Raw genomic sequence first — 22883 nt, forward strand, 5'->3', positions numbered from 1 at the left:
TGTCAAAAATCCTACTTCTTCAGCAGAGATAAAAAGCACTGACAATGTTTTGATCACACATATTTATATGATAAATAATAAAAATGAGTACATTTCCCATACTGGAGATCAAGGAAGGATATTCAGACAGAAAGGTGAAACTCTGTTTCAATTCTTACGAGATTCAACAACAGTGAAGGAGACACATCTTATTAAATATTTGTTACACTTGAATAAAAAACATACTTAATAATTAACTGGTGTGCATTTAATTAACATAATGATTGCCCAATTAAATCAAAATGAAAATTTAATTTGAGACACTTTAAGTAGAAGGAGATTAAGGATAAAATATGAATATCCTGAGTCCTTAGTTTTCAGGACTGAGTGTGGAGGTGATATGTGGTAAAGGAGCTCAACCAGAATTAGCGATTTAGAAGGGGTAATAAAATATTCTTTCATCCGCACCTGGCCCCAGGAAGCAAAGAAATGCCAAACAGAAGACAGTCTAGGAAATTTCCACCCCATTTAAAAAATAAACAGCAGAAAGGATGCTCTACCACCTGCCCCAATCCACAATATAGGCTATGTAATATTTTTTCACACCCTCGCGTCACAGTCCTATATAAAAAATAAGACGCAGTTAAGGGGAGAATTTGCCAGACAGTTATATTAATTCGAAACACTTTTTATTTTAAAACTACAGAAATCTAAGGTTGAGAAGTCTCTTTCAACAGGTCACCTTGCCAGGCTCTTGCTCCGCTACCTGTCCCTTTGGTGTCCCTCCTCCTAAAAGCATCATGCCTTCTCCTCCATACAGATACCCAGGATGATGAGGGTTTCTATTCTCTGGTACATCAAAGGCAGCACACTTATATGAGGGACGGTATTCCCGCCCAAGTCAGACTGGAAGGGCTTACAGCTAGCTCAGTGCAAGGAGTTTAATAATCATTCCCAGATCTCATGTTCTAGTAAAACAGAGAAACCATCCACAGTTACAAAAGAAGGTTTGAATTCTAGGTTTCTACATCTTTAGTAAAAAATACAAACATCTCATTAAAAGTTATGATATTATGAAAAATACAGCAGTAGTGCCCTTTCAAAGGTGAAAATACCATTGTAAATACCACTTAGCAACAGTACAAGGTGAGTCCTTCAAACTTAAAGTTTAAAAATCACTTTTACATGGATCAGATTTAAGGAAACACCTCAGAGTGGAACCTCAGTTACTACCAGTTCTCTTCTTTTTCCCATTACTGAGACACCCATGATTGTGGGGTCTTCTTAGTAGTACAATGATAGACATGCCAATAACATTAGAGGCAACATAAAGCACCAAAGACAAGGTTAGGTCATTACCTGTTATATTGCAAAAAACACGGAGCGGTCCAAGTGGTCCACTTCCATCGGAATCAATGTAGAAGAAACCTGACGTCTTCCCTTGGTGTCGGTAAGCCTCACAAGATTGTTCATAGATAGCTTAAAAAGAGAGAGAGAGATTGTATCACATAAACATGGAGAAAACAGACACGTTTCATACATGAGCACTGCTTTAAGCATTGTCAGAACATAAACTGTTGGGTCACTGCTGATTCGCGTGTGAAAGAGTTTACTGCATTCAGACCTCAGTCCATGCTCAAAATTAGGCATGTATTTAACTACTTCCTTGAACTTAAAATATTCTGGCTTTAAAGATACAGATATTTTCCTTATTTTTCGGATTAAAGTATCTAAATACTTAAGTAAATGGATAGGAACTTTCAAACATGCCACCATCTAGTTATGGAGTGATACATATATGCATCCACATACTGATACTTCAAAGACATACATACACATATGTACACAATTTACTACCTAGGAATGCGATCAAGCCTTGTCAACGGAGAAGAAAGATATTTTTGCCAGTCTTCAGCTTCCCTGCAAGATATTGTTAACAGGTATCTACAGACCCCTACCACCATCTACAACCCAAATGAAAACAAGCCATTGTCCTCTAGCAGAAAAGCTCAAGCTCAGATACGGTCTCCATCCTGGGTGACATCTTTATGCTTTAGCCCTACTTTTATACCACCAACTCTTCCTTTCTGCTTATCAATACTCTTCTTTTGGAGGATTAGTGGCCATGAAAATGTAAGTGGTCAATAAAACAAGCACAGCAGGTCTCCAAGAGCAAGAAGAGGAGGAAAAACTCCCACAGGTCAGTGAAATTACTTGTATTTGAGGCATGTTTTCAGGAAAGATATTATGACTGTCACTTCATATGTGGCAAAGAGAACCTCCCCCAAGAGAGGCAGTTATGAGGTACCAGTCAGTCACATGTATGACCCTGGATCTTGAACAACAGTACCCTTAAAAGGCATTGCAGGAGGATTGATTTTTTTTTCCCACTCATTTAAATACTTACCTGATTATACCAACAAGGTTATTCAACGTAACAGCTTATGGTTGTTCAACTAATTGTTAACAAATACAACAAAAAACACAGACTGACTTGTCAGATACATGAAGACTCCCTTTTTTTCTTCCTACAGGACAGTTATTTGGAAGACACAGTAACAGAAATGCACGCAAACGGAATTACCCCTAATCTTTAAATAAGCTTTTGAGTGCTACCAGTAGCAGAGAACAGACAAATATATTTGGACATCATCTTTGGCTGCTGGGAGGTCAAATCTATCTTTTTCTTACCCCTTCCTTTTAAGAGCACTGTTAGCTACTATTTTCACATTTGTACATCATCATAGAGCAAACCCTGGACTTATACAGATTGGGGGATACTCAGGGGTATTTGCGTATAACCCATTTTTTAGCCACTGCAAATCTTTTTTCCAAGCCTTTCACTCTTCAGGCAGGAGAGCAGTACAATTAAATTTGATATGGCACAATACGTGCCGTATCGAGGTCGTAAATACAACTGCCAAATTCCCAGTGCCTTTCATCTGGAGAGAACTCAAGGAGGTTTGCAGGCTGAGTGCAGGGAGAGCACTTCCTTGCCACTTCCGAAACGCAGTCCTAGCCTCTCCTGCAGAAGGCAGGAATCGCCCTACACCAGCAGGAATGGTTCCTCATTCCCACTCCTGTGCATGCATGGACTCACATCCCTCCTTCCCCCTCATTCCCTAAAAGTAGTTTCTCTAACGAAACACATTACACAAAAGACTTAAACGGTCAGCCTGAAGAAGCCTTGTTTGACTATTATTCTGAAGAATGCCACGGGATAGTTCATGACTCAGATTTTACTGAAATTAGGACACTTCTTCACTCTGCCAACAAAATATAATCACAGTTCTAGGGGCTCCAATCCCAAACTGACTATGTACCACTCACCAAAATATGTGTTACCCTTGTACATTTCTCTCCTGACCAGACATCATTAGCAGACAGACCATCACTAAGTGCTAAATATGCACAGCATTACCCTTCCTGGAGTTAAGAAGCTGTTTAAGGTACTCAGCACCTGGTGAGACAGTGCTTTAATTAGTATCTGTCCTATAATAAACAGAATTAAGAAAACTTCTTCCTGACAGTCATTAGCCTGATGTAGAAAGCACCACAGGAGTCTAGAAGATCTCTAAATTCCCCCTCTGATAGCTGGCCAACAGTACACATTAAATGCAAATAAAATAAAATCCCCAAACCAGAACCTGTTCTTCCACTACTCACAACCTGAGGGGCTAACAGAGAGTCCCTCAGTCGCCAAAGTGCTGACAAAAGCAAGTGGGACATGGAGGGTCAGGAAAGAGACCGTAACAGGCGATTAAGTAAGCAATCAAGGAATCACGCTTTGATCAATTTGCAAAGTTCTCAAACTGCAGTTCACTTAGTGAATTCGCTGTCATCATCATTACAGGACACTTTATCTTATCTCATTAGGGAATATGCCAATTGCTTCCCCTGAATTGTTTGCTGAGTATTTTTAAAGACAAAGGATGGCGCAAGAGGCAGAGACATAAAACTAATACGTTGTCAGTGAACTGGCACAGCCAGAAACTCATTCTTCATCACAAACTTTTTTCTTACTAAGTGTTCTGCTGCTTCTTGACTGTCATTTTGGCTGGAGCCCAGATATACTTTTTTCAAATTAATAAGGAAAGATGTGAAGATTCAGCCGTTAATAATGTGGGCAGATGCAAACAGAGGTGATCTACTCACCTTTAGATGGCTACTTTGTCACTGCAGCTTTGGAAAAAAAAAGGCTGCATAGAGCTGGAAATCAGGCTAGGGGTACTTGGCTGGTATAAATCTGAAAGGATGCACAAGCTTCAGTGAAACTACAGTTATATCCGCCAGAAGAAAATCCATCCTGGTATGTTTTCCTTCTGGTTATATGAGAATTCCAGCAGTAAATACTAGGGAGTAGCAGAAGAAGTGGGAAAAGGCTATAAACCTCAAGCTCTAGCACATAAAACATATTCTAACTCTCATGACTTAGGGAAAAGCTGTTTTGGTGGGCAGTTTATTTTGTAACTGCATGCTGAAAGTTTCACGTGCCTGTATCTTAAGCATCTGGTACTGCTTACTTCTAGACTGGATGGGCCATTACTTTTAGTTCTCTTTTTTGCTATTTTATGCTGTATAATGCATCAAGGAGAAAATGATATTTGTTTTCCAGTCACTGGCAGATAAATGCCCCCACAGACATTCCAAGTGCACCATCCATTCCAAGCTCTGCTCAATGTCTTCGCAGGCCGAGCCAATGGCTTGTTTCAGAATAAAGTTATGCAATTCCATTTCCTGAAAAGGGCCCTATTACTCCAGTGACAACAACTTGAAGCTGTCTTTATGGTTCAATGAAAGACAAGATCTCTTTGCAGTCATTCTTCTCTTTATGCAATCAGAAATATCATACAAAAGTAAAAACCAGATGAACAGTCAGCTGTGACTGTTCAGACCCCAGAGCCTTAACTTTGAAAACTGCCTTCAGATTTATGTTCTGTTTTGTGCCAGACTTCTCTGATGTAGATGGAGATGTGGTCCTTTTGGGAACAGTAGGAAACCATTATTGTAGTTGTCATTAAAGAGTCACCAACCATTTATGCATGTAATAGGCCTTTCAAAAAGCAAGCACCAAGTGTAATTACGGAACTGTTGAGAAATGCGTACATTTTAATGTCAAACAACATTCGCAGTAATTACACCTTTTTAATAAAGTAGAGGTATTCATCAGTTCATTAGGAGTAGAACCCGTCAACAATTTTCAAGCATTATTTTTAAATTAAAAAAAAACAACAAAAAAACAGAAACACCCCCCCTCCAAAAATAGGAATTTTATTCCTTTCTGTGAAGCATTTTAAGATTGTTTATAGTTTCACTCTTTCAAGTTTCCTTCCAGATTTTAAAATGTGCACCAAAACGGGACCAAACTAACAAAAATAATGTTCTTTATAGGTTGCCCATGCAAAGCTTGTTTCCTCGTTAGCACTTTTTGAAAACACAGTTTCAAAACCAAAACCTCTAAGTTGTTCTCAGAGAAGCAAGATCAGTTGTGCTTCCCTAACCATCCTACACTTTTTTTTGGACTTAATTTTGACTCATATCAGCCACTGAAGATAAAATGAGCAACGTTTCCAGCAACGTTTGTTCCACCGAGCCAGAACCAACTGAAAATCACAGTTGATGACTTTTAAGCCCCTGCCGCGTTTCCTCAGGCCCTTTTAGGAAGAAGCTGCGCTGCCATGCAGCAGTAGCGCTGCAGTTCCTGCTGCCGCGTTCCCGCAGGCAGTCAGGATGAAGCCGTTCGCTTCGTGGAGTTGCATTACGCTAGCGCTCGACAGAAAGAGATGTCAGCAGCGGACATGAACCCATGCTGCCCCCCTGCAGGTATGGCTTGGACCTCACAGTCAGGTGTGGTAGGTAAAAGCATTAGGGTAAAAACAAGGCAAAAACCGAAGTGTAAAAGGTGTCAGAGAGGGCAGAGTTTGGCTGATGGGCTGCTGCTGATAACGGTGGCTATTCCAGGAAGAAAAAACAAGAAACAGCTTGACTCCAAGGTCCCAGATTTAGTAAGGAAAACTGGACATCAGAAATACCTGTTTTACTTGGTCACAAAGAGACTGGATGTCTTTTATTGCTTTTTTTCTTCCCCCTTTTCCCCAGAATCACTTATAAGCTATAATATTGGACCCTGTGCTGACATTTTTGCAGTGCTCTTTAAGGAATCTTTTTAATGGCTACTGCTATGTTTCACAAAGAAATTTAAAATCCTCCCAGAGGTAGCTACTGAAATTGATGCAGCCTGAGAGCCCCATTCTGTCCCTAAGTACTGTCTGTGCTCTTGCTTACCTGCTAGGATGAGCCGTGCTGATGGTGTTGCGGCATGCACAATACTGACAGAGTTCAAGATATCTATCTCCCAATCCCTTATAATCCTCTGTGAAACACGTATACCAATTTCTCCCTCAGGTATCTCTTTTCAGTCTTAAGTATCTCAAATTAAACTAGCTTTTCAGATCAACAACTCTTCCCATCAGCGCATTCATTTTGAACACGGCTTTACTCACTGATCACAATGGCCATCTTTTCCTTTAGTTCTCATCTTCCCAGGTGCTTAAGAAATGGCTTGCGAAACTTTGATCAGCATTTATAAAATAAACACTTTATCCCCAGTCAGATCAACATCACCCAATTCTACATGTTCTCTTGTATCTCCTTGGATATAAAGATTCATAAGCTCAAAAATCAAAATTATGGACCTGAAATATACGTATCCCATATTTTTTCAAGCCACACACACTACATCCCTGTAGAAGCAACCTAGCAAAACTATAAATATCCACTTTGATTGATCAAAATTCAAGCTACAGATCCATGATTCAGAATTCAATGCTAGAAAGGCATTAAGAGAGTTTAATGTCATTATAATAACCTATTTTGACCATTTGTGCAAAATCAACTCCAGGCTTTCATTTTCTCATTCCTGCATCAAGACCCTTACGCCTGGTCAGCCGGAGCGCACACGGTAGCTCTCTGCACCCTGCAGGCAGGTCCGACGCGGCTTGGCTCTGCAATTGAAACTTCAGCCTTGATTCAATACGCTGCAAGAGCCTGCCAAGTTTTAAATATGAGCAATTTCATCACTGTTCAGCTCTCTGAAGTATCTTGAACTTGTTAATCCAACTGTTTTCATTACAGTCCTTAGAGCAGTAAAGATTGTATTCCTGCCATAGCTGAAACCTTCGAACAGCACATGGCTGGGCACAAACATTTGCAAGGTCAAATTTCCATTCTACCAAATAAAACGGCTTTTTATTTGGTTTTTTACTGGCTACCTGTTACCGTACTGACATTTGGCTTCCAATCTTACTTTTGCCCTAACCAGTTCACCCACAGTCTCCACAAGAGCCTTCACTGAGCGGACGCTCACTGGTTCATTATGGAGCTCCCTGGCAGATAAGCCTTTAGCCGGCCTCAGTTTTCCTGAGCACTTAACAGTTCCGTTTCCTTTGCCCCCATGTTCCTAATTTACAAAACCTCTCCTCTCTCTCAGACCACTTTAATTTCATTTTTCACCTCTCTTTGTATTTTGGCTAAAAAAAGAAAACTTCTTTGTGTAAAGACTTGAACTTCTGCAAACGATCCCCAGGAAGCAACACATTTAAAGCCTCCCCTCTTCAATGGATGAATCAACTATTAATTCATCAAGTAAGAGCCACCCCTTACCCGTATTTAAGATAGTGCTGTCAGTTCGACTCCACGCAAAGGGTACGGCGATACCCAGGCTTCGGTTTCAGTAGTGGGAAACCAGGCAAGGTAAATCTCTCTCCCCTCCACTCAGCCGTACGTTACTGGCACAGATACCATCAAGAGCATAAACTCCAAATCACAAGCAATTAGTTCGGGTTTTGTTTTTTTTTTTTAATCAGAGGACTCTGTACTTTTCAAAGTTAATGGACACCTACGTAATTTTTCTCCAAAAATAAAATTAATTACAAGTCAGCCTTAAAATTCCCAATATTTCTTTCCTACCGTATTTCCAATTACTTTGGAAACTGATCACACACATTTCTTTGCAAATACTCTGAGACAGAGATTTGGAATTTGAGCTGTACTAGTTATGATTACCAAAATGAATCCTGCAGTACTGCTGTATGTAGATTGCATTCTCATACCCTAATAAACATAGTTAATAATTTTCCATTTCTCAGATGGAGATAACTTTTTATGGTGATATAATAAAAATACATTACAGAGACCTAAAGAACTTTAATTCTTGATTTCACTGGGATGTGCTGACATTGTCTGTTCCCCAGGTAAAACGTAGCAGAGATGCATGTTGCTTTCACCACACCCAACACCATGACACGGTCATGAAAACCTGTAGGCAGAATATGAACTGCCAGATCATTTGAGACTCATTTCATTGTTCCGTAGTTATTTGCACCTTAGACGCAAACTGTAATAATAACCCCTATAATAAGAATTAATATTGTATTCTGAGGTGAAAACTTAATGTACTGGTCAGAATGGAAAGGCCAATAAGAGCTGGGGATTCAGTTTGGATCTGCAACCAGCCCTGGACTGACCTTGGACAAACTGGTATGCACAAAATGCTGACACAGACTGAATTCAGCATTCTCACCAAAACACTGAGAGCTCCTGGAGGCAGACTGGAGACGCCTGTTTCACCCTCTGCTTGTGTACCTCGGCCTGACAGATTTGTTCTTACAGACTCAGAGTAATGAGCGTTCGATAAAAGATTTTTCTAAATAACAAATAAAGCAACATGCAATGGTAGGTTTCTTCTTTTCTTTACATTCCAACAGCAAAGGGACTAGTACAGGCAATGAACTCTGGGAATGATCATCATTCTCACCCTTATAATACAATTGTCTTGTTAAATGCCAGAAAATGAAATCTCTACTCTCGAAAACTGGGTTTTGACAGCTCTGCTGTTGACAGACTAATGCAGTCTTCACTGTGATGTGCTGGGATGACAGGTGGCTTATTTTTCCTTTTTAAAATATGTATTTACTCATGTGATAAAGAATGTCTTATTTCCATAGATAGCTTTAAAATTACTTTTGCCACAATGTCACCTAAATGGACGCTTGGGAGGAATCCTTCCACTACACTTGGGGATTAGACAATTTCCTACAATTCAAGCTAAGGCTCCCCTTGGCCGAGGAACGGAAGGCCGTGTCAGCCCATCCTCCCCTGTCGCTTCCCCGCTGAGGTTTGAAAGCGGCTGTGTCAGTCACGTACCCCAGCGGCCCCTGCTGCAGGGTGACCTGCGAGTCCTGCTGCCGCAAGAAAGCAGCCAGGGAGACCTACACCATTTTAAGAGCAGCGTTGGTGAGAAAGGAGAAATCGAAAACTTGAAGGACACTGTGCAAAGAATGGTATTGCAGCCTTGCTCTTGAAAGTACAGGTGTCCCCGTGGTGACGGTCACACCCGACGCAGGCAGGCTTCAAAAGGGACTGAGTTAGTCCCCCACCTACTCTGCTCGGCAATAAAGTCCCAAAGTGGATATTCTCTGTGTTATTTATAAGGAAATGTCAGGCAACGGGAAAAGCTTTTTAAAATGAACACCACTGAGACATGCAAATGTACAATTTACAGATACACAAACTGAAGGGAAAGCATTAGTAAGACAATAACTTATTACAAAATAAACAAAGAAAATTCATACGCCAGAAGCATGGTGTGAACAAAAATATGCAGGAACACCAAGTACAGTACTGAAGGCTTGATATGAATATTAAATGTGTTTTGCTTAGTCAAAGAACACCACTGCATTTAAATACACATGGAAAAACCCTATTCCAAGAATCTCAGAAAGGAAAACTGGCTACTCAGGACATGTAAATTACATGACCAGACTCACTATCAGACATGGGGCAGCCTGAAACTCTCTGAACCTCATTTGCCCAACCAGTAAATTGTGTATGCATCTCCCTACCTTGGAACACAGGAGAGTTACCAAATCCATGGCTGGCACTTTAAGATGCAGCTCCAGTACTGCTAATGATCTGGATGAAGCTGTATTAAGCTTTTCAGATCGAAAATGATATATGCAGTAAGCATATTAATATTAAAAAATACATTTTCAAAGCCTGAAGTTATGATAAGTTTATGTCATATCAACGACTATATGACATTTCCATTATTGGATGGAACTTTCCTCCAGCAATTACCTAGGCCAATAAGACACATGCCTGTATGTGCAACACAGATCACACACCAAAGCAAATATCCAGAATTAAATTACATTCTGTTAATTATCACCTTGCAAAGCTTTGGGACATGTCGACATCCCGAGAACATGAAGAATAAAACCATTATTTTATATTTCTCATCATCCTTTATATTAATGTTCAGCACTCTTCGGAATAAAAAGATACACTCAAGACTAAAGGCCATCTGAAAACTATCATACATAAAAATAATAGAAATACGGAAGGGGAAGATGAGGCTTTCTAAGGGACTAATATAACTCATAGAAAGAGAAGATTACTAATCATTACCTTGCAATAAAATTATAACTTTCTGTATCTCAGGGCCATTTCACACTGGTCTACTGCTCTCACTGTCACATGATAATTACAAGGAGAACCAACAGTATGAGAGAGATGACTCTGCAGGTTTTAAACTATGACCTTTCAATTAAAAATATTCTATATTTATATATATATATATATATACACACACCTGTAATTCCTCTCCCTCTGTTTCTCTTTATATATAGACAATACCTAAAATTCTGATCTAACTTCAGTTGCCTACTGTATGTCTAACCTACGACAGCCTCCCTCTATAGACAACAGACATTGGTATGTTTCAGAGGTGGTCCATGAACTTACCATGGGCACCCTCGCAGTGAGATGAGTCAAATTCTTAAAATAGCTCATTCTCTGTTATACATCTAGAGAGAGCAGACCACTATCTTAGATTAGACATCTCAGTATCAGACAGCAAAAACTAGATGAGCTGAATCCCACCCAGGCCTTTTTCCCAAGCTGTGTACTAACATCAGTGTTTCTATCTAAAAGAGGAAAACAGAAAACAAACATTACATTATTATCTATTTTGCTATGGTTCACACATGTTATTAAATAAAGAACCCTCTCCTATCTACCTGGATGATATCAGACTACTCCAATACCTGATGGATCAGTACGTTACCCACCACACTGTAGAAACTGGAAAGTACCTATCGTTTAAAAGACTTCAGCTGAACTAATCTTCCAACCTATTTAAATGCAAGCTGTGTGAAGCACATTTAAAAGATAAACCAAAAAGCAAACCCATGCATTTTTCAGACTCGAAATAGGATTGTATCCTCAAAGCACTCTTACCTACAGATCAGCTCAAGTAGCAGTAAGCAAACAGTAGTTTCAAAGGAAAGAATCCATAAGATTTCAGCAGATGATATAGATCACACACCTTCTAATATACCTGCAAATTGGATCTTATTCCCAACAGAGATGGAGAAAAGAAAGCACCAATAAATTCATACACAAGCAAATGTAACTCACCTACCATTGGCTTAATATCCTATAGGGTTATTCCATGACTCCTAGTTTCCCCAAACTGCAGTCAGTGAAATAGGCTCCAGGGACAGTCAGCCCAAGTTCTACATTTCCTAACAAATTACAGGTCCACATGCTTTTCTGACAGCAAGGAACTAGCATATGGCTTTAGAATTCCACAGCTACAGATAATATAAATACAGATAAAATAAGAGATGAAAACACAATTGCTAATCAGTGCTGCGACTAGCCAGCAAGAAGATGTGAATTGCACTGGAAGCTGGAATAATGAGAGTTAAAGCCAAATCCTCTTTCACCATTGGGGGGGGGGGGGAAGACAACAAAAAAAAAAGACAACAAAAAAAGACTTGAATTCCACATGTGGCAGCTTGTGAAGGATTAGCAGTTACTAAACAGAGAAATGGACTTACGCATCGGGCAAAAAACAACTTGTGTAGAAAACATTCTGACTCTTCCCATATGTTACACCAATGGGCTTTAGCACTATTTTCTGTTTTACCTGTGTTACAGCTAAGTTCAGAGAAGAGTAGGAGAACAGAAGCATGACAAGATCAGACTTCAGGGTGAAACTGCCACAGAATAGCTATTTAACAGCACGTGACCCTATACCCTTTCAGTGGTGGACTCTCATCTGGATCAGGTAGATTGCTACACCTCCTGTGATGGTTTTGGAGCTTTCAGGATCAGAAGGGATTTTGACTGAGCAGGAGGACACCTGGGGTTTGCAGAACATTGATTGCCTCTAGGAAGATTATATTGAGGTCATGTCTAGACCCAGCTAGTTCTTTATATGCACCTTGAGATGTGCACTTTTGCTTCATCCACACGTCTTGAATTTCAACTATACCTATTTTCAGTCATGACAGACACAATCTTGTCCCACTTATCCGACATGGTCATGCAAACATTGTCCCAGCTGCGTCTTCTATCAACTGACTGTTCTGCCCTGACACTTTCTACCTCCCCTCCACTGCATCAAATGCAAACTGTTTATCTTTGCTTTTTACGGCATATTTCCAACCTCTCTACCTGTCTTGACTCTGGCATTTGCCCTGTCAAAAATGTCACACTCCTCTGGCCATAGCCTTATATTTTTCAAACAAGCACATTATTGCTTTCTCCCATGTCACTCATTCATGCCTGCGAGCGTTCAATTTCCTCCTCTCTCTAATCTCTACCTTATGACTTTTTGCCTACAAGAAAGCCTAGCAATAACTATGTACCTGATAGATGCTGCCACCTATGTTGCTGATGAAGACTTTCTGGCACTCCATCCCTTGTGCCAGTGTGTTTTTTCCCCTGAGAAACTTATCTGCAAACTCTTTGGAGCAGGGATAGTCTGTATTATTACCTGTTCTTCACAACAGAACCCAGTGTGGTCCGCTAATATTTGGAGTAAACCAGTAATATTGCTTATGTATCAACCACAAAATGCATTTCAACACTTTACAGATGATGACAGTAAGTCAGGGACAACGTATCTTCAGATCTCAGTTCTTAAAATGGTAAGGTGTGTCAGTCTGAGCTGATAAAATATAAATCAATTAATTCTGGTTTGCAGATGCATGTGATGCAGTTCTTCCTGAAAACATGGCAAGGAATGGGTCTTTTTACGTTGTTCAACCAGTGGTACCCACTTCTTACACACACCACATCAAAACAGGGAAAAAACACACTGATGCAGATCAGACAGAAAAGAAATCCAGCTGACAATGAAACTATTCACACTGTGTTTGACTTGCAGCAGATTGCTAGTTAAATCTTTCCACTGCTGCTGCATGGACTTGGGTCTGAAGGGTAGTTTAATACAAGAAATAGCCTCTCCAAAGTGGTACAAGTTCAATTTCAGGCCTGTCAGCCTCAGTGTTCTACTAAAAATCAAAATCTGTCGAGATAATGTTTCAAACCTTAAGAAATTAGATGTATTACTTTGATAGAACTACACTGCATTACGCGATTGGAAGAGCTGCCCGTACATTTGGGATATGCTGGAGTTATGCCGTGATCAGATCTGTGGCTTTCATTCACCGGCTACAAGGTACTCCTGGACATCTACTACTATCAGCTGAAAGCGATAACGTCTCTTGTTTTGCTGGTTTCTTATCAACAGTCTGCTTTTGCCCACCGGCTTTGAAATGGTTTCATCGCACATTTCAAGCGCATGAATGCATTTCTCCAGACTAATGTTGCTGTTTATCAGCGTTGCTTGGCTTACAGGGCAGCTGGCTCTACAATCTAACTGGAATCAAATTAGCTGTTGATAATATGGTTGTAAATAAGATGAGCGGCTGAATAGCTGTACATCACATGTGCGCACAGCTTGATCTGCGGGCAAGTCTTAACACAAGATCTTCCTAAGAAACTTTTCAGAGTAGTTTTTACATCAGTGAACCTTAAATGACTGCAGCTACATATGTGCCTTTGAGAGCGCAGACATGAGTTCACACAAGCAGGAGGCTTCACTAGCTCCACGGAAATGTCTGTGGGGAAAACTAGTCATGAACCAGGCGTCTGCAGTAATGAAACGGTCTCCTTTAGACACAAGCCACACTGATCTGGCACAGAAATAGTGAGCCTCAGGCCCTGAGATAATATGACAGTGCAGATGTAGCCTAGAGGTTAACGTCCCTAATTGCCTTTGACGGTCAATAGCGACCGGCTTCTTCCTTCCCCCCAAGGAGCCTCTCCCACCTCATCAACGGATTTGGCCATCTAGTTTTGTACCAACCACCAGCTAGTGTAAGTACTCTGCTATGGTCTCAATCACTACACATACTCTGAGTTGGGTTTGGAGGTTCTGAAGAGGGGTGACGCCTTTTGGAACGACAAAAACCTTGGACAAAAACTAAACCTGCTTTTCAAAATTATAAACTCAGCATTTTGCTTCCCATCCTTCATCTGGCTTGGCATGATTTCTGCACCAAACCCTTAGCTTCCTTTGCGCTTACAATGTAGATGTTACAGCTCAGGTGATGAATCTATGAATAGACCTCTCAACAGCCTCTCCCATCAGCTGCAGACCCCACACCACAAATGATTTCATCGTTAATTAGCTCCAGAATTACAGTACGGTTGCCAACATTCTCAGCTTCAAACCACTAAGTACCTTTTCTTCTCTTCTGCTTTTTAGCTGAACAGGGAAAAAAAATGCATCTCTCACCAATCTCATCCTATCTGCGGTCTGAGTGCTCATAACACCTGGAGTATTCCTGGAATTGTTATTCTTACTCACTCCTTTTTTTCTCTTTATTTCCAGAGACAGAACACGAAATTTACCTTTATTTTCTAACTGTTTCCCCTTTTAATCAGCTATATGAACAGGCTTTACTTTGGTCTCCCCTTTCTCTCTCTATTTTCATTAGAATTCCAAGCACGCTGTGCCTCTACTGTTTAATACTTTTTTTTAAAAAAAAAAACCCATGTTTAAACTACCTTAATATTCCTTCTGCTGTAAATTTCGGTAGCTGAATACTTCTTCTACTGCTACTGTTTCAGATACTGTATCCTTGTTAATAGCAGCAGCCCAAATAATAGCTCAACAAAATTCCAAAATTATAAAACCTTGAAAACTAGATTCTTGCAACATGAACTTTTGTATAATCTAAAAAAAAAGAAGCCCGTGGTGCCAAAAATTGATGTACAGCCCAAAACACAGATTAAAATCACCCAGCTCAGCCCAGCTAAATTAAACTAAATGTCTTATGACCCATGTGTCTATGATCTGTATGTAACATAAATGAATATAAGATTCTCCAAATCAATGTATAATGTGAGAAAACAAATGTGGAAAATTAGTTAAAATAATCCAGTTTTGTTTCCTCCAAAATGTTTGCCAAGAAACATGCATACTTGCAAATCGATTCCTGTGGCATTCCCAGTCCAATTCTTGACTGGTTCAAACCATGTCAGAACATGCTGGATGCTACCACATGGTATGACCTCTCACAAAGCTCCTCTCTGGTTTATGTGCACCTCAACACACCAGCTGTAATAGAAAATACTGTACATGTGGATTTACTTACAGTTATGGCAGGTAGCTCCCACGTAGCCTGTATCGTTACAATCGCAGTAAAAGGTGGTCCAGGACTGAGAGCATTTTCCTCCGTGTTCACAGTAGTTGGGTAAACATCTAATTGGAGACAGTTTTAAAAAAAATGCAGTTAATTATAAACATTTTGGTAAAAATAGTGTGCTGGAAAAAAAAATTACAAAACTGTCTCACTTCCTCATTCAGGCAAGAGTTTCCTTGGACTGAATCGCTGTATAGAACCCGAAATAATTACTTATTCCTTTGATCTGTGATTCACTTCAAATACAAGCACGGAAGACAACAACATTTAATGTATCCAGCAAGTACATAAGGACCACTCAATAAAAACATTCCACTTGTCCTCCGCCTGTTAGCAATTAAAGTGTCACAAACTTTCCAAGCACGGAGAAGGATGAGTAACAGGCAAAAATGCAACTGAAATATTGTTTCAAAGGAGAATCCCCTGTTCTCTGATTAAACCAGCATCCTTGTTATCAAAATTAGGCTGAGTTACATTTGTGGTAATACAAACAGCATGAAAATCTCAGAAGCGAGGGGGAAAATATGCTTCAATTATGAGTTTTGTACTCTCTCTTCTTTCTCTCATTTTGGCTGGTATGCCTCTAAAGTGTTATTGTGAAGCAAATTATTAAAAGAAGAAAGAGGCACACCAGCATGCAGCTTGGGAAGTGAACAGAAACAAAAGCTGTGGGAGATAAATTCAGTCTCCAGGACAAGAAGCGAACGCTGATCTGAACTACACGGGTGTAAACGCAGGCAGTGCAATGGAGTTACACCAGCCTAAATGGACACAGAGCTTGTTCCGTTGTTTGCCTTTTCTTCCTTCCCCTGCCCCCCGCTTACTGTATATTAGATAATGTCTTTTACACTGTGTGTTTGACTTTTGAAAAATGAGTAACTTGTTTAAACCACTTATTCAATTGTGAAGGCTGGGTGGATAGAAAACAGGCAATCAATGTATCTCCCGCACACCAGCACTCCGTTTGGATCTGCTTTGCTGTAAATCGAGCTTCAAAACCCTTTTTATGGCCCAGATCTTTCAGTGGTGTTAGTGGTGAAGTCACTGTTGCTTCCTAGATTTGTACTAGCTGAAGAAATGATCTTATTGTAGCTCATCTTATCCTTCAGAAATGTTTCTGCATTTAAGTGTGCACATTGCCTTTAACTGTGGCTGTCAGCCTTTTTCTTCTAGAATCCGTACAACAAAAACGCATTTCAGGCGTACAAGCAGAAAACCTGTATGTCACAACAGCCATTGTCTTCACCAACCTCCTGAGCCCCAGCAGCCAAGCGTTCATCAAATTATTTGAGTCCAAGGCTGTTTAGAGATCCCAAACATTTGACAACCCAAAGAAAGCTGCCTACGTGCATAGAGGCCTCTCAGACTAACCTCTCACCCTCAACGTGCTGTATGCAAGTACATGCATCCATACAGAAATACTTGTCTTTACAAGCATGAGTCTGAGATTTGTTCTAGAACTTAGGTTTGCTTGATCACTATTTATACCATTGTACATAAAATTATAAAGATCATATAAAAATTAATAGGAAAGATTAATTATTTTTCATTAACGCTTACTCAGTTCTTATAGCCAAAATTTATTATTCAAATATTAGAGACATAAGGAATTCAAGAAGAAAGTATGTTATTTATAACCATCTGTAACATCTGTTAAACCAATTATAAGATATATTAGTCTTACAAAAATCTTTGTTACGGCTTCTATTAATCATTGGCCTCCAACACAAAATGAGGAAAGAGAATGGGAAACGTATGCCTGGTTTTCCAGCTCACCAGGGAGCTTTTTCCAGTGCTGTGGAAAGCACCTTGTTTCTAAAACAAGAAACAAAAAGAAGGCCAAAATTGTTGGGTTTGTCCCACCCTTACAGGGCAGGAAGTCTGAGAAGGGATGAGATTCTGGCTTTTAATGGTATGCTGGGAAATCATCTAACAGAGGCTAAGTCCCTGCTGGTACAGGGACAGCCCAGCCCACCCTCTGCCATTACACCTATTTCTGGCAATGGTGAAGGGGGGTATAGAGGGTTTGGGTTGATGCTGAAGAAAGCAAGAGCAGCCTATGGGATGGAACAAATGAAAATAGGTGGTGCGGGATCTGCAGCCAGCTACGCTCTGCGGGACCGTGCCAGCTCCCTCCAACCAGCAACTCCCCAAAAGCTTGGTCCCAGAGGCTGCCGGAGAAGCCCAGTGGTTCAACAGCTCTACGGTGATACATACGAATTTTGCCTGTAAAAGCAGATTTGCTCATATTTGTGCTCTGGCCGTGCCTGCCCTTGCCCTCAGCATATTGCCTTTACTTCTACCCGCCATTTGGTGATAAACATTCATTTATGTCCCTTGTACAACAGCAGTAGCTATATGCACATGACAGGGGTGCTGGAGACAAGAAACATCTGATGTTAATAAAGCTCTTTGGAGAGGTAAAAAGAACAATACTGTGTTATTATCATAGTTTACATCATCAGTGTAATGGAGAAATACACTTTTTGTCTATTTTAAGCTATCTTTTATTAATTAACCCAATGCAGTAGAGCTCATTACTAGTCATTTGTGGTTCGCCAAAGGCCCATAGAAGAGGCTTAGCCAAATTTATTCCCTTAAAAGAGTTTCCTTTTAAAGGCTTTACAAAGTTGAAGGTCACTTCTCATTTCTACTTGTCTTACAAACGCAGACACTTTTTCTTCCCCCAACAATGCACAAAACGTAAGTCGAACTATCCATGTAAGCTTTTAATGATATTCATAAATTCAGAATTAAACCTTTTTTATTCCTTAGTCTATTTGCTTTAATTAGCACCAACTGCATTGATCTTGTTTTTGGTGAGATAACTAACCCTTCTAAGAGCTTATGAAACAAATTTCTTTGCAACTCTAATAATTACCATAATCCCATTCTAGCTGAGCAGTTGTGTCTTCATTAGAAGCAAAATTTATTCTAATTGTCAGAGAACTCAAAATTAAGAAACAGTTATGATTAAAATTAATCAAGGCATGGATAAATCACAGGTTGTTCCACTTGCTATTTGTCCTAGATACTCATGTTGAAGGATTTAAATACATATAATTTAAAATATAAATTAATATTTGCATTCTAGTAGAATCGAGCTATTTTAGCAAAAAACAGAGTGGTATCGTGGAAGGTTTCATAGACAAAAATTTGCAGCAGGCAGCCCCTGACCTATTTGCAATTGAAACGAACAAACAGATCAACTAAATTTTTGCAAGTATCATAATTGGGACACCTTGAAATTTAATGATTTGCCTAAGACAGTTTGTGACAGATGAGGGACTCTGATCTTCCAGATTCAAGATTAATTCATAGAATATATCATGGTAAATGAATCTTACGAAAAAATAAATGAAGCAAATAAAATTTTCCTTCCTTTGGCCAAGCTGGAAAACACACACCTTAGCCATCTAAGTGAGCAATGTGCAGAGCCTGCACAAAAGCATTCACTGCCCTTAGAGGAAACATTCACCTCCAAAACTGTATGTGTGCTTCCTTTGAATTCAAATGACAAACTGCATAGACATTAGAGGGCAAAATCTGGCCCTTTGATAGGAATGATGACGAAATAACAATGACAAAATTACTTGAGTGGGAAGGCTGAAGGAGTTCTACACATTTGATGTTACACTTGACTGGAAATAAACCCGGTACTTTCAATAAGCACCTCTCAGATTTTGTTATAGTCAGCACAACACATCCTGCCTGCACCACTCTCTATTTTTCCTAAATAGAGAGGGGAAAAAAGAGAACTATCAGAGAGAGAAAGAAAAAAGGAGCACACGCTCTCAATATTAACACTGACGATATGCATCATTTTGAGAAAACCACTAAGTCCCTAAAACTCAACAACGTAATAACAAGAAAACATATGAAAGTTAAAAGTTTTTCTATCAAGAAAGCATTGGCCTAAATATTATCTGAAATTAATTTTATTTCAGCCTGCTTTCCTATTTAAGGGCTGCAGCTATTTAATGGATAATTAACAAAGTATAGCATTAACACGTATGACTTCATACAGTAGGCATGAATGCACGATGAAACTCATGGTGTTACTGTAGCAGCCTGTGCTTTGCTTCAGTAAAAGTCTTTCCACTAAACTGAATAGTCTGAGGGCAGTTGCAGGACCATGGATTTTCACCCTGCTCTACAGAGCCATAAATCTGAAATTCCTTGCCAAAGGGTATTTTGGATACAAGAGATGGGTTCAAGGCAAGACCAGAGAAGCGTTTGGAAGAGAAACCTACCAACGCTACTACACAAAGTGTAACCGCTTCAAGGGTCTACACCAAGACGAAAACAAATGAATATCAGGGATCATTACCAAAAAAAAGTACCATGTGAGCACATTCCATTCTTATTTTCCTCTGGATGTCCATTTGTGGCAAAATAGCGGGCTAAGTCTCCTTAACTAAAGGGAGAAAAGAGAACTACCAGAACCAGAGAGAGGAAAGGAGAAAAAGTGAGTAAAAACAATATTAAGACTCCCCACTTGAATCACGGTGTCTTTATTTTCTCTTGGTTTCAGGTATTGTTTACTAATAAAGGCTACAGAAGCCTTAACACTCTCCAGATTTTTGGTTTTCCTCAGCACACATTCCCTCCTCATGACCACACCTCCCAACTTCTCTCTCTTCTTGCAACTTTGGAAAACTAATCAACAACTTTTTAAAAAAGTGTTGTGCCGTACTTGTTCTTGCTTAAGCCACCTACATTTTCTTCCCTTGGTTTATCATGGTATGAGAAATCATGGAACACAAAAAGAACAAGAGTAAAGCGAACAAAGACAATTTTTATTTTACATCCTGGAAGTCATTTACTCTATGACACTGAATAGATAAAAAAAAGAAAAAAAAAAATTGGTCATTTTAATAAATTACCACAAAGGTAGGTTTTTCTTTTTTCTGCGATTTGCAAAACTTGATAATTAAACTTTTAAAATGTACTGTTATTTCCATTATTAGACACCTTACTTCCATACCACTGTGAGACCAACATTTAGAAAATCTGAACATTGATACCAATTGCCCTCAGGCATGTGGCTGGGACAGAACTGTGGGAGGAGGTTTGTGCTGGGATCGGCACGAGTGAATAAAGAGTCTGTTACCTATGACTTAGATAAAAGGCGTTTTTTTTAAGGTTTGACTGCTTTGTTGTTAGAACACCTACATTTTTAATAGAGGTAAATGTGCTGACAGTTTGGCTTGGCATCAGCAGAAAGGATTTTATACAAATAAATTTGAAAATGAAAAAAGGGAAACAAATAAACCATCCTGTACAGACAGCTGTTCCATTTAGAATTCATCATTTTACAAAGCAAAAGCAGAAAAGCCATCTGCAAAAATCAAACAAACAAGGGCAGGATATTATATCCTACATGCATCCCTGCAGTTGGCCTCTAATTTACCCCCAACATGGGGTTGCACATCCCATGAATTTTGACTCTAAAGGAATAGTAATGGGAGTGAACTCTATTCAGGTCTCCCCAGAAACTCAATTCCACACTCAAGTTGGATTCCAAAAACCACTTAAGTAAACCCCTACTAACCTTCAAACTGCCGTCTTTCTCCACAGGGGTCTCATTCAGGGCAAATAGCACTAGTAGGACGTCCCTCCACTCTCTATCAAAGACAGAAGCTAACTATCTCCAACTCCATCTTTTTTGCAGATATAGGAAGCGGTTCACTCATCCTGAACCAGTTCTGTAGTTCCCCCTTACAGCTTTTACTAGACATGTTTTAAAGGACCAGATCAGTACTGCTCTTCGCTATTCTGCAGTGACATCAGACAAATAAGATTTGAATTAAGCACCATTTTCATGCTTCACGTGAAAAAAAACCCCAACAAATAAACAAACTTATCTGGAAAAGAACAAGACAAAATTAAAACACGACCTGTCTCCCAATTCAGATGTGGTGATGTGAGTGTAGCAGATCAGTCTGAAGAACCTGTCTTTATTTTGCTGTGAAACACAGTATTTCTACAGACCAGTGAACCCTTCATGGGCCTGGATCGCTGCTTTCTGTGGCTGGTCTTGCATGTATGAAACAAAGTCAGGGAAAATAGAAAGCCTTAAAATTAAGGCAGGGCAGGCAAAACCAACTCATGGCATTGCCCAAATAATCTGAGCATCCCCTTGCATTCACGTTAAAGAAACACAAAGGACAGAAAACTCCCCCCTCTTCAGACGCAGCATCTTCCACCGTGACTGCCTGTTTTTACAGAGATTTTGCTTTGTACAAACATATTCTTGTTTTATAATTACCACAGACTGAGCTCATCTGACAGTGCAAAGCTCATATATCAGTCCAAGTGTAGGGAATTCTTCTACATGGTTTTATTACGCTTCATTGTCAGTTAGCCCTTAAGCTATCAGAGAGAGAAGCTCTGTCATTACCTGCATTATCCAGCTAAGTTCAAACATTAGAACAGATATGAGAAGATAGGGGGATGGTCTTCAGAACGGCAGGGATTTTAATTCTGACACCCAGGTTTTGGGTGTTTGTTTGTGGGTTTGGTTTTTTTAAAACTTGGTCAGTTTTTCTGCATCCTGCCCTTCCACCCTAAAACTTGGGTGGTTTTGAGGGGTTTTTCCAAAACTCACACTCCAAAATGAGCTACCTGCAATGGTTTAAATTACATTAATTAGCATGCCTAATTTGTGATGTAGGTGCATGATTTTGGGAAGGACCCAAGGGGTTCTTCAACTGTCACAGAACATCATGTATTCCTCTATTTCTAATACTATTTTTTCCACTGTATATATTCCACCACTGTATCTTTACACAGGATTAAGTCATTAAAATACTTTTTTCACCTTTTCCTTCCCCACCATGTAACATAGTTTGGATTTAAGATATTTTCCGCCTTCTATTTCCACATCATTATTTCCCGCTTTTTGCTTTGTTGTTAGTACAGAGAAAGAGGAAAAAGATAAATTCTGTTAAGGACAACTTGATGAAAAAGAAAGGCATTTCTAACAATATTGTGGGTTTTGCTGCACAAGCACAAAACAAATTGTCAGTGTTTTACAAAGTACCAACGCAAGCATAAGAAAGAAAAACTTTTTGAAAACTCGTCCACAATTTTCGTAATTAACACAGAAACTGAAAGGAGACACGAAGCCGCAGTGTGCCCTGCGCTATTTGTAAACACGTCCCCTGGAGCCTACATTTGAAACAGGCAAGAGACAAAAAAGGTGAGGGGGAAAATAGTCACTCACAGGACCGACGTGATCTTTTGAAGGTGACTCAAAAGATCAAAGGAACTACAACCTGGATTATCAGATCCTCACAACCAGCCAGGACAGCCCCTCCTGTATGTAGCATTTAATGG

At 39.7% G+C, this 22883-nt stretch overlaps 1 protein-coding gene across 3 annotated transcripts in view; it reads right to left on the bottom strand.

Moving 5' to 3' along the window:
• CNTNAP5 (contactin associated protein family member 5) overlaps positions 1-22883 on the bottom strand; it is a 296300-nt gene that overhangs the window by 99305 nt on the left and 174112 nt on the right. For all 3 annotated transcript variants that reach the window (XR_012588190.1, XM_074593548.1, XM_074593549.1), the window contains exons 11-12: positions 15495-15601; positions 1339-1458 (exon numbers count right to left, since the gene is read on the bottom strand). Coding sequence is in view for 2 of the 3 variants with exons in the window: in XM_074593548.1 (XP_074449649.1) it covers positions 1339-1458; positions 15495-15601 (227 nt within the window). In the remaining variant the exon portion in view is untranslated. The remainder of the gene's footprint in view (positions 1-1338; positions 1459-15494; positions 15602-22883) is intronic.

This window comes from Larus michahellis, chromosome 7 (assembly GCF_964199755.1).
Source record: "Larus michahellis chromosome 7, bLarMic1.1, whole genome shotgun sequence".
Classification (NCBI taxonomy): domain Eukaryota; kingdom Metazoa; phylum Chordata; class Aves; order Charadriiformes; family Laridae; genus Larus; species Larus michahellis.